Source organism: Pezoporus wallicus, unplaced genomic scaffold (genome assembly GCF_028554395.1).
Source record: "Pezoporus wallicus isolate ANWC-B61680 ecotype Strahan unplaced genomic scaffold, APGP_CSIRO_Pwel_v1 contig_6978, whole genome shotgun sequence".
NCBI lineage: Eukaryota > Metazoa > Chordata > Aves > Psittaciformes > Psittacidae > Pezoporus > Pezoporus wallicus.
The window spans coordinates 2,340,001-2,355,383 of NW_026637190.1; the positions used below are offsets into that span (position 1 = coordinate 2,340,001).

Here is a 15,383-nt window from a genome sequence, read left to right on the forward strand (position 1 = left end):
AGTGGTGGCCTTGGCAGTGCTGGGAACGGTTGGACTGGATGAGCTTGAAGGGCTTTTCCAGGCTGGTTGATGCTGTGGTTCTGTGCTGGGGTGATCCCTGTGGTGCTGTGGCTGGAGCACCCCTGGCCCCATTCTGGGCCAGGCTTTCCCAGTGCACAGTCCCTGAGGCACAGTGAAGCTGCGCTTCTCTTGCAGACGCTGCTGGACCTCGGCGCCTCCCCAGACTACAAGGACAGCCGGGGGCTGACGCCGCTGTACCACAGCGCCATGGTGGGGGGCGATCCCTACTGCTGCGAGCTCCTCCTGCACGACTATGCCCGGCTCGGCTGCGTGGATGAGAACGGCTGGCAGGAGATCCACCAGGTGGGATGGGACCTGCATGGGATGACCCCTGCCAATGGAGGGCTCATCCCCTCCTCTAGGTGCTGCAGGCCGGGCAGGCACTGCTCAGCACGGAGGCCTGGCTCCAGTGTGAAGCACTTGAACTTGGTGTGCCAGCTCTGGCTGCCATCCCAGGTCAATGCTCAGGATGGTCAGTAGTGCCTGGGATCCTCCCCAGGTTATGTCTGGCTCATAGGACAGTGTTTGGGACCTTGGTCTGCTGCCTGAGGCACCCTGGTTCCAAACCGCAGTTGTGTCTCTCCCTGCGTTACACACGGACAAGTGGATTTGGTGTATGGAAGACATGGGGTAGGAGTTAGGGAACCTGAGCTGGCTTTGTGCTTCAAGGGTGAGACCTTTTGGGAGAAGGGAAGATGCTCTGGCTCTGCTTAGAGTCCTCTTGTCTTGAACCGTTGGGGGGCAGCTTGGCTTTGGGCCCATGGCCTCTTGAAGCACCCAGCTTTCAGCTCCTGAAGGTGGATGAGTATTGGACAGGTGAGCATGAGGATATAAAACAAAGAGATGTGTGTCTGTGATCTTGATTTACTGTCCTCCTTCTGCCTCTGTCCTACATTGCCTGAGCAGATCTTTGAGGACTGCTGGTCCCAGGAGAGATAAATTGTAGAGGAAAACAGCACAGCAGTTACTGGTGATGGAGGGCCACTGTCCTCCTCTTCGCCTGCTTGTGCTTCAGGGATCCTTTCACTGGGCAGTGATACTGAGATAGCAAACAGTGTGTGCAGGGCTCTGGTACCAGCATGATGCTGATCCAAACTTGCAGTCGATCCCAAGGTAATTTGTCCCATGATCATTCAGGTGCATACTGCTGTTAGGTGTGCTTATTGCAACAACAGTGTGTCTTCATGCGTGTTGATGGGACATTTCAGGTCACAGGTCCAGCCTCATTCACCTTTTCTAGCATGGATGAATCCAGCATCTATCTGCTGTTCCCTGATTTTCCCGTTTTGTGTTTGGAGCAGGCATGTCGCTATGGCCATGTTCAGCACCTGGAGCATCTTCTCTTCTATGGAGCTGATATGACTGCGCAGAATGCCTCAGGAAACACCGCTCTTCACATTTGTGCTCTCTACAACCAGGTACCTCTGCATGAATTAGAATCACAGAATCACAGCATAGGTGGAAGGGACCATAAAGCTCATCCAGTCCCAACCCCTGCCACGGGCAGGGACCCCTTCCACTGGAGCAGCTTGCTCCAAGCCCCTGTGTCCAACCTGGCCTTGAACACTGCCAGGGATGGGGCAGCCACAGCTTCTCTGGGCACCCTGTGCCAGCGCCTCAGCACCCTCCCAGGGAAGAGCTTCTGCCTAAGAGCTCAGCTCAGTCTCCCCTCGGGCAGGTTAAAGCCTGTATCTGTGCTGGGATGGGGCTGTTCCTGTGTGCAGCCCCAGCCTGATTTGGGATTTCTCCAGAGGCAGGTGGCCAGGGAGGAGCCCCTGGGTCAATTTGTTCCCCTTTCCAAGCTGGTTTTGCTGATTCACTGCCTCAGGTGTTCTGTCATTTCCCTCTGATTCCTGTTACTCCTTCCCAGTGAAGCCCCACTGTGGGTGGGGAGGGGGCAGTGTCCTGGGTGGAAGGTGCTAATTTGACCCAGGTGGTCACACTGAATTTAAGGTGGGCCCATGGCTCAGGCAGGGCTTGTTGGGCAGGTCTTGGGCTTTGCCCTGCTCTGAGGAAGGCCTGTGGGTCTTGGTCACCAGTGGCTCTAAAATCTTGCCGCTACTCTCTGAGCTCTGAAGACTGCCCAGGTGATGTAGGCATCATTTCTGTTTAATTTTCTGTGTGGTCACTCTCACCTCAGTTCAGGAGGAGTTGAGGGTGGCAGAGGAGTCTCTGAGCTCTTGCACCTATTGTTCTCTTCCTGAGGTCTGGAGGTCAGTATCTAAGGATTTCTCCCATAGGTTTTGTTCTTCCCAGGGATTTTTGTACCTTGTATTATGTGCTTTTTAATTACAAAGGGAATTTTCAGTTTCTGAGGTGTGCATGCTTTAAACATTGACCACTGTCATAGGCAGTGGTATGCAGAGGCTCATTTGTGGCTTGTTAGGTGATGGGTGTGTTCTGCATCTCAAGGAACCTGATACCCAAGTGCCTGTCCCCTGTGTGGATGATAGAGCAGCACTGAACAGTGCGGGAGCTTGTAAGCATGCATTAACATTGGTTAGAAGCACAGAGCACCCAATGCAAAGCCAGTAAAAGGCTTTAGGAAATGCCAGTACCTGGGAACATGTGGTAGCCACTGTGCTCCTGGGCTGCTTGGGGACAGCCGTGGTGATGGGTGGACTTGGCCAGCTTGGGTTGGGGTGCCCAGTTGGTAGTGCTGAGCATCCTTCCGGGCCCTTTCCAAGGCAAGCTTTCTGAGCACAGTGCCTCTGCGTGGTTTGGCTGCTCCGTTGTCTGTGGTGCTAACCGGCCTCTACCCCTTACCCCTCGCTTGCCTCTACAGGAGAGCTGCGCTCGGGTTCTCCTCTTCCGCGGTGCCAGCAAAGAGATTCGCAACTACAACAGCCAGACAGCGTTCCAGGTGAGCTCCTCGTGCCCCTGCCAGGGGGGCTCTGCAGCGCATGTGGGGTGAGCAAACTGCAACCAGGATGTCTGCTCTGAGCCTGCCTCAGTCCTGGAGCTGGAGGGAGGAAAGGGACTGTGTGGTACACATGTAAAGTGCTGTGAAGGTGATGGCTTATGGTGGGAGACTGAAAGAGCTTTGGTTATGTGGCCATGTGTAATGGAGGTGGACAGAAGTTACTGCTGTCTGCAGAAGTGTTGCAGTAAATGTTACAGGAGCAGAATCCTCAGACATGAAGGACAGTATTGCCACAGAAGTCAATGCACTTAAAGTTGCCATTGGTAAACTTAACCTGGGAGTTAAGACGACCTTTAGCCACAAGAGGAGCGAAACTTTGGAATAGCTTCCTAGTAAGTACCCTGGGTAACATGGCTGGAAAAGGGAAACTGTCACTTTGTAGTGACTGCTTCCATAGGTTTGCAAATGCTGGGAAGTGCCTCTCTCAGGCTGCAATTTAATGCAGGAGTTCTCTTCCCATCCAAGTTCTGTTTTCTCCTGCTGTTTTCATGTTGCTGAGCTTGGACCAGTCATTCTGTCTGTGCTTGTACTGAAGCCCAGTCCTTTGCTGAGGACCTTCCAGAAATGCTGTGACTCAGTGTTCAGCTAATAGCAATGCTCAGGTGTCCCTTGAGAGTAGAGTGTATCTGTCAGCATCATGCTCCTGTACCAGCTCAGGTGCCTGCAGATGAGCTCACTGATCACCAGCCCTTTGGAAATGCTTTTTTCTCACTTTTTCACTGTTGTTTCTGGAGGCTTTAGGCCATAGAGTCTCAGGTGTGACCATGCTGTGTTGTACAGTCCCTGCGAGCATCACACGTGGCCCGTGTGAGAAAGGGGCCTTATTACAGACACAGTTGTCGGAATGTTAAGTATAATTTCATGCAGCTTAAGAATATTGTCCTCGAAAGAGCAGCAGAACTCATGTGTGTGCCCACCATGAGTAGGTGCAGGGATCAGGCAGCCATGTGGAGTGGTGTAAGCACCACAAACACGTAGTTTCAGGAACTGATTAAACAGCCTAGTGTCTTATTGAAAAGTAATTTCTTAAGATTGAGACCAGCAGGCTCTTTACAAACTGTACTACATGTTGGCTGGGATGCTGAGAGGGACAATGACTTTGAAGGTCAAACTGAGCATCCTTGTGGGCAGTCTGGTGGCATCACCTGCAGGAACTTGAGACTTACTCCATACAATTAATTCACCTAATAAATGGTGGTTGTCTGGTCATAGCTGATGCAGCTCTGGAGGTGGGAGTGCTACTTGTGTGATGAGGTGTGGGTGCCTGCAGAGAGGGGAAGACTGTCCTCCTCTCCATGATAGCCTGGGCACCCTAGGGTGCTCATGCACATGAGTGGCTGTGGTGGGCAGCCCTTTTCTCCATGAGCCCACCTTAGCTCAGCCCTTCCTCTGTCTGCTCTGTGTTACATCCTGCCTAGTGACAGGGGCTTGTGAAAGGGCTTGCTGTGGGGAGGTCTGCTTTCTGCAGAGAGCACTGCTGTCTGTGAAACTCTGCTCTGGGGGTTGAGGACAGTCCCATCTGACTGCTCTGGGGGTTGAGGACAGCCCCATCAGACTGCTCTGGGGGTTGAGGACAGCCCCATCAGACTGCTCTGGGGGTTGAGGACAGCCCCATCAGACTGCTCTGGGGGTTGAGGACAGCCCCATCTGACTGCTCTCCAACCCAATGTAAAAGTACTTATCTCCAGGGAAAGGCTTCTTGCGGGAAACTGCTGCCTCCTTGAGATGAGCTGAGCTTTTGGAATCAGGAGATGGAGAAAGAGCAATCTTCCTGCTTGGGGTGTTTGCAGGACATAGGGTGGCTGTAGCAGGTGGTGGAGGGAGGCCCATGGCTCCCACTGCAAGCTTGCTCATGTCCTGTGGTGTCCTACAGGGTCTTAATGAAGAGAAACCAGTGTCTGCCTTTTCCTTTTTGAAGCAGTGGGACTAGTGGGCAATCTGTGTTGCAGAGAATGTTGGTAGCCCAACCACTTGTTTATTGGCAAACCCACACCAGTCTGGTACTAGTGTGACGAGCTCCCTTCAGTTCCCAGCCTTTAAAGAGAAGCTCTGACTCCTGCTTGGATCACTTCCTCAAGACTTCAGCATGTCATTGGGTCACTGCCTGCTGCCAAGTCTGCCACTTTCTCACCTATTCTCTTGCCATGGCTGTGGTGATGGGAGCTGCCATGGCTTTCAGCCTGGCAGGGGAGAGCCACCTGTGTGCTGCCCACTGCTCTCTGCCTGCTGGGAGCTCACCCAAGTGCCCCTGCTGCTGTGGGGCTGTTTAGTCCATTCACTGCACATCCCTTGGGCTAATTTGACTGCTGTTGCTAATCAGACAGCTCCCTGTTGGTGGCCTGAGGGGACTCAAGATAGCAGTGAGTAGAGGGTTTAGAAGCTGTAATCACTTCCCTAAGGCCAATCAGCATCCCATTGCCTGGGCTGATAGGCCACCTCTTTCTGCCTTGGGTTCCTCCTGTGACAAAGGCATCTGACCCCAGCTCATGGCCTGTGTGGTGGGGCAGGAGCGCTGGGAGAGTCTCACCTCTTCATGGCTTGTAGCAGGCTTCAAGCAGGGTGCTCTAGAGGTGAGAGTTTTCCCAAAGTATCTTCCCAGCTTCTGGCAATCTCAGTCTCTGTTTTCCTGAGCCGGGTTTGTACCTGCATCTGTCTTCAATTGCTCTTAGCTGACTCTTCATCCATCACTCATGTAAGGGAGTCCCCTGTGCAGGTGCAGCCGTTCCCAAAGCTCCCCAGCCTCATCTAAATATGTCCTCACAGGATGGAGATGACCTTTCTCAGGGAGGATGCTGCATACTCAAAATGAGTTGGATGAGAGGAATGTTGGGATTTTGGTGTCACTTTTTTGCTTTTTCCCTTCCAGCTGCTTTAGCAGCATCACTGATCAGAAACAAAGTGCTGCCAAAGCACCAGTTGTCTCTCCAAGCTCCCATATGCCTTAAGGTGCTCACTGGCTGCACTTGGGTGTTGGTTGGAGTATGCTATGGGTCAGGAGCCCATGGTGAGAAGGAAGAACAAGCACTAAAGCTGGGACTGTGAAACCAGCAGCTGCTGCTGTTTGTGGGCTGAACCCACTACCATATTCAAACCACAGGAAGGTAACAGCAGAAGAGTGGGATGTGTGGCCAGGCACACGGGTGGCAGTTGTGTGAACCCTGTGAGTGGTGGTTCAGGCAGTCACTGGTGTTCTCCCTCCCACCGGTGGTTTGTGCTGGATCCTGGGGAACTGAAATCCTGGATTCACAAGGTTAAGTTCAGGATGGCAATGCTGGGTAGTGTTTTGCCTCTTTGGAGGGTGAAGACTCGTGAGTCTTCTTTCAAGAGGTACTTTTTTATGTTGTGATAAGGGTATTCACCCTCACTACTACAGCTTTTTCCTAGCGTGGGATAGCTCAAAGGTCAACCTGTCCACAGCTTCTCATGGTTGTTAGAAAAAGTCTGAGTGCAGCTGCAGCATTCTGGGTTTCTCTTTCCCCTAATGCCAGGTTGACAGAATGATTGCAGAAGACCTTTCAAATGCTGCGAGTGGCTCCGTCCCTCTTGGAGCATGCAAATTGCACGATTTGACTTGGAAATGAAATCACTCACCTTTGCAAGCTGAATGTCACCAGAATGATGATCCATGCGTGGTGCTGTGGACCAGCGATGTGAGAGCCTTTCTGTGCTACTCTGGGCATCACCACCAGCTCATGAGCAAGGCTTCGGTGGGGTCTTCGTTAACACTTGTGCTAGAGGGAAGGAGATTCCCTCTGTTCAGAAAGTCCCTATCCCTGTGGCTCTGGTCCAGCTTGCTGTCTACCAACACCTCCAGGGCCTTTTCTGCTGAGCTGCTCCTCAGCCTGTGTCGTTGCAAAGCTGCTGCTTTCCCGGACATGGGACTTTGCATTTGTACTTTTCCAACTTCATGGGGATCTTGCTGACCTATTCTTCCAGCTTGCCCAGGTTCCTCTGCATGGCACCCCTGTTCCTGTGGCTATTGACCATTCCCTCCAGTTTGGTGTTACCTGCAAACTTGGTGTCCTCTGTGGTGTCCTCCAGTCACTGGCCATTGGGTAGAGAATGACCCATTAACATTCCCATCTAGCTTGTCCACCCATCCACACTGGGTTGTCCTAATGTCTGTACAGATAAAGATGAGAGATAGAAGACTCAATGTGTTCTACTTCTCTGTGTTCTCTGAGATAACTGCTGGTTTTCCTATCCCCATATCAGAGAGGTTGGGCCACTCCTGTCTCTCTGCACCCTGCCCTGTGTGGGGCTGGAAGTTTGCTGGAGAGCCCTGTTCTTTTCCCTATAAGCAGCAGGAGAACGCTAAGCTGCTGCTGTTCAGTAGCTGCACCACAGACTTTGTCTCTGCTCCCTGTTCCTGTGCATCGTTTCCCCATCAGTCCCAGCTGCTTGTGTGGTTGGTGTGAGCTGGGGGTAAGACCCTGCCCTGGATGGGTCAAGTCCTTCGATTTCATCTCACTTGGCTTGTCCCTGCCACTGCATCGGGTCTCACTTTGCTTTCCCTCACTGGCTCTCTAGATGTCTTAAGGACTTGCTTGCGTGTTCTTTCTGAGGGCCCAGGTCTCTGATGGGGTTAATACAGGTGTCACATGGTGGCACTTTGAACCTCTGGGTCATTTTTCACCTTTTGTTTAAGAGAAGTAGCTTTTACAGTTGCCTTCACCCCTACTTAAAGCACAGGACAAGTCCAAGTCCTTATTGTCAGGCCATCACCTGCCCGGCACTGTATTTTTCAGTGGCCTGTTAGAGATGCCAGCAGCTTCCTTCTAAGAAGCATCCAAGTTTTACCATCTTTACAATGCTTACTTCCCAGTTTTCTTTTCTAAACCTCACATCACCACCATGGAGTCTGAACTCTGTGTTCTCAGTGTCAAGATGGATCTTTCTTGTCTGGAAAGTTTTGGAGGCTCCTTGTGCTGCCCCTGGACGTTCCTGGAAGGTCTGTGGGTCAACCGCAACGGCTGTATGAGAAACCTTGCTGTAGTTGGCTGTAGGGAAGGCTCCAGCCCTGATCAGAGGAGGTTATTATTGCCCTGGTGACTTCAGAACCAGTTGTTGATATTTCTGGTGTGAGCACCTGGAGCCTGGCCCAAAATACCATTCCCAGAGGAACTGGTTCATAACCAGCCATGAGCTGGACTCCGTATGGCCCATCACCACCGGTCCAGCCAGCTTTCCACCTACCTCATCACCCACTTGCCCAGGCCATCCCTGTCCCATCCTGCAAAAGGGATGCTGCAGGAGACCACACTGAACATTCCCAAAGCCCAGGGCTGGCACCTTCCCTGCATTCCCTTTACTCCGATCCAGGTGCCTGCTGGAGGAGACACTAGAGCTGTGGCTGAGAAGGAACCTGAGGGGTGGTTTTGGGCCCTTGTGCCCCAGCTCCCAGGATCAGCCCTGTCTGAAGGTGTTATGCTGGTGTTTGCTCGCCTGCTTGTGACCCCCTGTGCTGGGTGCTGCACTCCCAAGGTCTGCTCCTGGCTGGAAGATGCCCGTGCTCTCCAAAAGCATTTCCTGACATCTGGCCTGAATCTCCCCTATTGAATGTGAAGCCCGTTACTTTTCTGTGCTTATTGGGAACAGATTATTTTTGTCCTCGCTGCAGCTGCCTTTTCTGTTTTTGTAGTCGGATCACCCCTTCCCACCCGATCTGTTCTCTGGGCTGAGAACATCCAGCACACACAGGTTTTCCTGCAGAGACCTTGAAAGCATAATCTGATCGTTGCTATTGATTTACGCATATCTTTTATTCTCTTGCTAAAAGTAGTGTTCTGCGGCTGAAACCCAACATGTTCTGCATGGAGCCAGGGGGGTAACATTGCACGTGTGAGGCTGCTAATTGTAAATCCTGGTGTGTTTTCCCTTTTCTTCCACAGTGTGACTTTGTTGACTCATTTTCAGCTTCTGATCCTGCAAGCCTCAGATCCTCTTCATCAGGACGCTGCCTGCTGGCTCCTGGCTTATAGAATTATAGAATGGTTAGGGTTGGAAAGGACCTTAAAATCATCCAGTTCCAACCCCCCTGCGTGGGCAGGGACACCTTATGCTAAATCATGTCACCCAAGGCCTCGTCCAACCTGGCCTTGAACACTGCCAGGGATGGAGCATTCACAACCTTCCTGGGCAGCCCATTCCAATGCCTCACCACCCTAACAGGAAAGAATTTCTTCCTTAGATCCAATCTAAACTTCCCCTGTTTAAGTTTTAACCTGTTACCCCTTGTCCTGTCACTACAGTCCCTAATGAAGAGTCCCTCCCCAGCATCCCTATAGGCCCCCTTCAGATACTGGAAGCTGCTCTGAGCTCTCCACGCAGCCTTCTCTTCTCCAGGCTGAACAGCCCCAACTTTCTCAGCCTGTCTTCATACAGGAGGTGCTCCAGTCCCTGAGCATCCTCGTGGCCTCCTCTGGACTTGTTCCAACAGTTCCATGTCCTTTTCATGTTGAGGACACCAGAACTGCACACAATGCTCCAGGTGAGGTCTCACAAGAGCAGAGTAGAGGGGCAGGATCACCTCCTTCGACCTGCTGGTCACGCTCCCCTTGATGCAGCCCAGGATACAGTTCCTTTCTTGGCTGCAAGCGCACACTGAAGCCGGTTCATGTTCATTTTCTCATCAACCAACACCCCCAGTCCTTCTCCTTGGGCTGCTCTGAATCTTTTCTCTGCCCAACCTGTAGCTGTGCCTGGGATTGCTCCAACCCAGCTGTAGGACCTTGCACTTGGCATGGTTAAACTCCATGAGGTTGGCATCAGCCCACCTCAGAAGCGTTTCGAGGTCCCTCTGGATGGCATTCCTTCCCTCCAGGGTATCAACCGAACCACACAGCTTGGTGTCATCAGCAAACTTGCTGAGGGCGCACTCAATCCCACTGTCCATGTCAGCGACGAAGATGTTGAACAAGACCGGTCCCGACACCGATCCCTGAGGGACACCACTCAGTCTCCAGTCGAACATTGAGCCATTGACCACAACTCTTTGTGTGCGGCCATCCAGCCAGTTCTTTATCCACCGAGTGGTCCATCCATCAAATTGATGTCTCTCCAATTTAGGGACAAGGATGTCATGTGGGACAGTGTCTAACAGGAGCTCCTGAGGAAAATTCAAATGAAAAAAGAGGCTTATTATAAGTGGAAGCAAGGACAGGTGGCATGGGAAGAGTACAGGGATGTTGTCTGGGAAGCTAGGGACCAGGTTAGGAAAGGTAAGGCCCAGTTAGAATTAAAGTTGTCTAGGGATGTGAATGGTAACAGGAAGGGATCCTATAGGTACGCTGCAAATAAAAGACAGACTAGGGGCAATGTGGGCCCTCAGGAAGCTCTCGGGAGAACTGGCTACCCGGGATTTGGATAAGGCTGAGGTTCTGAATGACTTCTTTGCCTCGGTCTTCACTGGCAAATGCTATGACCACACCACACAAGTCTTGGAAGGCAGAAGCAGGGACTGTGAGAATGAAGACCTTGTGCCCACTGTAGGAGAGGATCTGGTTCGAGACCATCTTAAGAAACTGAATGTACACCAGTCCATGGGACCTGATGAGGTCCATCTGCGGGTCCTGAAGGAGCTGGGGAATGAAGTTGCTAAGCCACGGTCAATCATATTTGAGAAATCATGGCAGTCAGGTGAAGTTCCCATGACTGGAAAAAGGGAAATATAACCCCCATTTTCAAGAAGGGGAAAACGGATGACCCGAGGAATTACAGAGCAGTCAGTCTCACCTCTGTGCCTGGTAAAATCTTGGAGCAGATTCTCCTGGCAGGCATGCTAAGGCACATGAAAATCAACAAGGTGCTTGGTGACAGCCAGCAGGGCTTCACTAAGGGGAAATCCTGCCTGACCAATTTGGTGGCCTTCTATGGTGGGGCTACAGAACTCATGGACAGGGGTAGAGCAGTTGATGTCATCTACCTGGAATTGTCAAAGAATTCAGGCTGGTTTGAGTTGGAAAGGACCTTAAAGCTCCTCCAACTCCAACCCTGGCACAGGCAGGGACCCCTTCCACTAGAGCAGCTTGCTCCAAGCCCCTGTGTCCAGCCTGGCCTTGAACACTGCCAGGGATGGGGCAGCCACAGCTTCTCTGGGCACCCTGGGCCAGCGCCTCAGCACCCTCACAGGGAAGAGCTTCTGCCTAAGAGCTCATCTCAGTCTCCCCTCGGGCTGGTTAAAGCCATTCCCCTTGGCCTGTCCCTACATCCCTTGTCCCAAGCCCCTCTCCAGCTTTCCTGCAGCCCCTTCAGGCACTGGAGCTGCTCTCAGGTCTCCCCTTCAGGAGCCTTCTCTTCTCCAGGCTGACCCAGCCCAGCTCACTTGTGTTTGCACCAGGTGTCACAGACTCACTGAGCCTCCTGAACTGGGCTTGTTCTTCCTCCTGAGACCAGCCAGCCCCATGGCTGCTGAGGCTGCTCAGAGCCTTTCCTGGCCAGGCTTGGAGTGCTCCTGCCTTGGGGCTTTTTCCTGTACTCAACTCTTCTTCTCATGAAGAGCCTTTTCATTGTGCCCATTGCACCTTGTTCCCATTGACTCTTGTTCTTTGTACTCCTCGGAGAAGAGGCTGGCTCTGTCTTCTGCAATCCCTGTAAAGAAACTGTCATTACATTTGTCTCTATTGACTAAATCGCTGCACTCTCCGCCTGTTCCTTGACTTTCCAACAATCATTTCAATTCTAATCCTCTAATGACTTTGCATCTCCTTCCAGCTTGGTCTAATCTAGGAGTTTGATAAGCGCATTCTGCACTCCATCATCCAGATTGCTAATGAAAGAATTGAATACTACTGAGCCTGGGGGAGGGCCCTGTGAAATCCATTTGGCATACATCTGACAGTCAGGGATTAGTTTTGTGATCAGTGTTTCATCACTTGGCAGCAGTTTCATCTGGGTTTCATTTCTCTCGTTTCTGTGAATGTCAGGATTTCTGCAGACAGCTATGTGGTATCTTCAGTTTTATGCTCTGCCCAAAGCCTGGCCTGCTGTCGGCTCCTGGAAGTCACCTGGATCCTTAAACTGGGTTTCCTCTCTACAGATCACTAGTTCTGCTCGGCTCTGTTCACAAACTCTGCTTTGCCCAGAGCTTTTCTAGAAGCCGCAATCAAGTTCCCTGCCCTGAGGAGCAGAGCTCTGCTCCTTGCAGCACGTGTCTACGGCCGGTTCTGGTTCCTCTCCTTTCCCAGGCATCTGGAGCTGTCCCACATGGTCAGAGCTCACTGCGAGTGCCCAGGGTTCTCCTCGCAAGGCTTTGGCAGCTCAGCCCGGGCTCTGCAGGTCTCTGTCAAAAAGCAAAGCTGCAGAAATGGGCTCCAAGGCAGATACTGTCCCCAGCAGTGCGTGGTGATACTGCCAGATACTGTCCCCAGCTGGTTTGGTGATAGCTGCTGCGTGGCTGCAGCCATTTGTGCAGTGAAAAGCTCAAGGAAAAGGCAGCAAAGCCTCTGGTGCTCGTCTTGCTGAGGCCATCCTGCTCTGTCTTTGTACCCCTTGCTTGTCGCATCCCACTTTGTACCTTGACCTTCCTCAACCTCTTCCGCATCTGTCACACTATAGTTGGGAATTAGAACATTATGAATGGTTCCCCTTAAAGCCTTAAAGATTTACACTTTGATGTTATCTTAACACCCCATTTGTATTGGCTTTTTGCTGCAATACAAACAGGTCGTTAGATGCATTTTCTTCAAAGACTTGTGTCTTGTTGCTTTAAAATAGACATCATGGGCTGAACTTTGCGATGTGCAGGCATGTTGCCCAGGCAACAGAATATTCCCAAATGGAGTAGTTTTGTTAAAGAATGTCTTCAGATAACTGTCATTTTGCTAATTTAAATTAAATTTTAGCTGATGGTGTTTGGATTTCTAATTTGGTGATGTCAGATCTTGTGATGTCATGGGAATGAATAAATGTCATGCTACATATATAGATTACAAGTGTTCAGTGTTAACACCTGGAAGGAAGTGCTGAAGCCAGTTGATATTTTGCCATTCAGCTCAGCTGGGAACTCTCATTGTTCCTCAACACATGTGAAACTCGGTAACAGCATAGAATCATAGAACAGTTTGGGTTGGAAAGGACCTTAAGTTCCAGCCCCCCTGCGTGGGCAGGGACACCTCACACTAAACCATCTCACCCAAGGCTCTGTCCAACCTGGCCTTGAACACCTCCAGGGTTGGAGCATTCACAACCTCCCTGGGCAACCCATTCCAGTGCCTCACCACCCTCAAAAGCAAAGAACTTCTTCCTTGCATCCAATCTAAACTTCCCCTGTTTAAGTCTTAACCCATTACCCCTTGTTCTATCAGTGCAGTCCCTGATGAAGAGTCCCTCCCCAGCATCCTTATAGGTCCTCTTCAGATACTGGAAGCTGCTCTGAGGCCTCCACGCAGCTTCTCTTCTCCAGGCTGAACAGCCCCAATGTTCTCAGTCTATCTTCATATGGGAGATGCTTCAGCCCCTGATCATCCTCGTGGCCCTCCTCTGGAGTTGCTCCAAAAGCTCTATATCCTTATGTTGAGGACACCAGAACTGCACACAATGCTCCAGGTGAGGTCTCACAAGAACAGAGTAGAGGGGCAAGATCACCTCCTTCGACCTGCTGGTCACGCTCCTTTTGATGCAGCCCAGGATACGGTTCCTTTCTGGGCTGCAAGCGCACACTGAAGCCGGCTCATGTTCATTTTCTCATCGACCAACACCCCCAAGTCCTTCTCCTTGGGCTGCTCTGAATCCCTTCTCTGCCCAACCTGTAGCTGTGCCTGGGATTGGGTTGGAAAGGACCTTAACATCATCCAGTTGCAGCTCCCTGCCGTGGGCAGGGACACCTCACACTGAACCGTGTCACCCAATACTCTGTCCAACCTGGCCTTGAACACTGCCAGGGATGGGGCAGCCACAGCTTCTCTGGGCACCCTGTGCCAGCACCTCAGCACCCTCACAGGGAAGAGCTTCTGCCTAAGAGCTCATCTCAGTTTCCCCTCTGGCAGGTAAAACCATCAGTGCTGCCTCCATCTTCCTCCGCTATAGCTGGGAGACTTCTTCTCCATGCCCCTTGTCATTTGGGAAGGATGCATTCCCCTGGTCCTCCTAAGCACCTGCCTTCTTGCCTCTTCTTACTGCTCTCTACAGTTGTATCATCTGCACCCATGGTGGACCAAGGACAGACCTGTGCCTTTTCTTCTTTGTGATAGATACAAAATGTTTTATCCTGGTAGATTACTGCTTTATTTAGCTTCTCTTATCAATCATAATGCAGTTGAACTCTGAGCTTCCCATTGCTGGAGTGAGAGTCTGAAGCCCATGAGCAGACTATGTGCCATGAACAGTTTCTGTCATTGTGTACCAGGCTAGAAGTGGTTTTTCAGAGAGGACCAGCATGGTTGCACACAGATTGAGTACATGCCCAATGGAAATGCTCCAGCCCAGCTGCAGGCACAGGATGTGCATCCGCCTCTCCCACATGCCACCTGTGTGAGCTGGGGACGCGTGCCTGCTCTCGTCGCAGCCCTGGGCTCTGCTGCAGCACAGGGCTCTCTGCTTGCCAAGGAGCAGCTTCCATTTGCCTAATGAACTGCTACTAATTTTTTTCTCAATTTACCTGCTCTGAGCTTCCTTCGAAGCCTCCTTTGATTTCATTTGATTTGTTTTCTCTCTCTTTTCATTTGAAGTTTGTCTTGTAAAAATTGATCAGGTTTCTGGCCTCTTGGCTCCCTCCCACTCCTCCTCCAGTCTTCAGTGTGAGACTGAGCTAATTCTGAGTCAGATCCAGCTCGCTTTGATTATCCAGATGATGTTGCTGTCTTGAAATCTTCCCTGACCCGCAGCAGTTGCCTCTGGTTACAGATGTTATACAAGCCTGTGCTTTGCATAGGGAGCCCTGCGCTTCCCAGCCCTCAGGCTGAGACTGGAGGCTCTTGGAAGGTCTGTCAGACCCATCTCTAATTCTGGTGGTAAGGACCCTTGTCTGCTGCGTAGTCTCTTTGGAGCATCCCTGAGTGCTGGCTGGACCCAAGACCAAGCTGACCAACTCTTCCTCAGGAGGACCAGCCTGTCCTCTGTATCCTCTTCTGCCTGCTCTAGACAGCACCATCCATCTCGTGTCCGTCTGAACCCAGCAGACAAGAACCACCCTCACTGCTGTGTCTCCCCTCTTCCTGTGTCTGAGGAACTCTTTTTCCAGGCACTGATTGCCCATGGACCTTGCATTCATCTCCCTGTGACAAGGAACTGTGGCTTGATGTTTTAAGGCACGCTTTGTGTCACTGGGAGGTTTTTGTGCAGATGCCATCGTGGCTTTAGCCAAATCTGTCATTCTTCCTTTGCACACTCATCTCCTGAATTTTGGGAGATGCCCCAGCCCACCTTTGGTCCCTGCAGAAAGCTGAGGCTCATTTCCAGAGTC

At 51.5% G+C, this 15,383-nt stretch overlaps 1 protein-coding gene across 1 annotated transcript in view; it reads left to right on the forward strand.

Moving 5' to 3' along the window:
- The window catches only part of SHANK3 (SH3 and multiple ankyrin repeat domains 3), a 313,275-nt gene that overhangs the window by 64,569 nt on the left and 233,323 nt on the right, over positions 1 to 15,383 (forward strand). Inside the window, 3 exon segments of the mRNA XM_057403824.1 lie at positions 196 to 363; positions 1,362 to 1,478; positions 2,846 to 2,923. Coding sequence (XP_057259807.1) covers positions 196 to 363; positions 1,362 to 1,478; positions 2,846 to 2,923 — 363 coding nt within the window.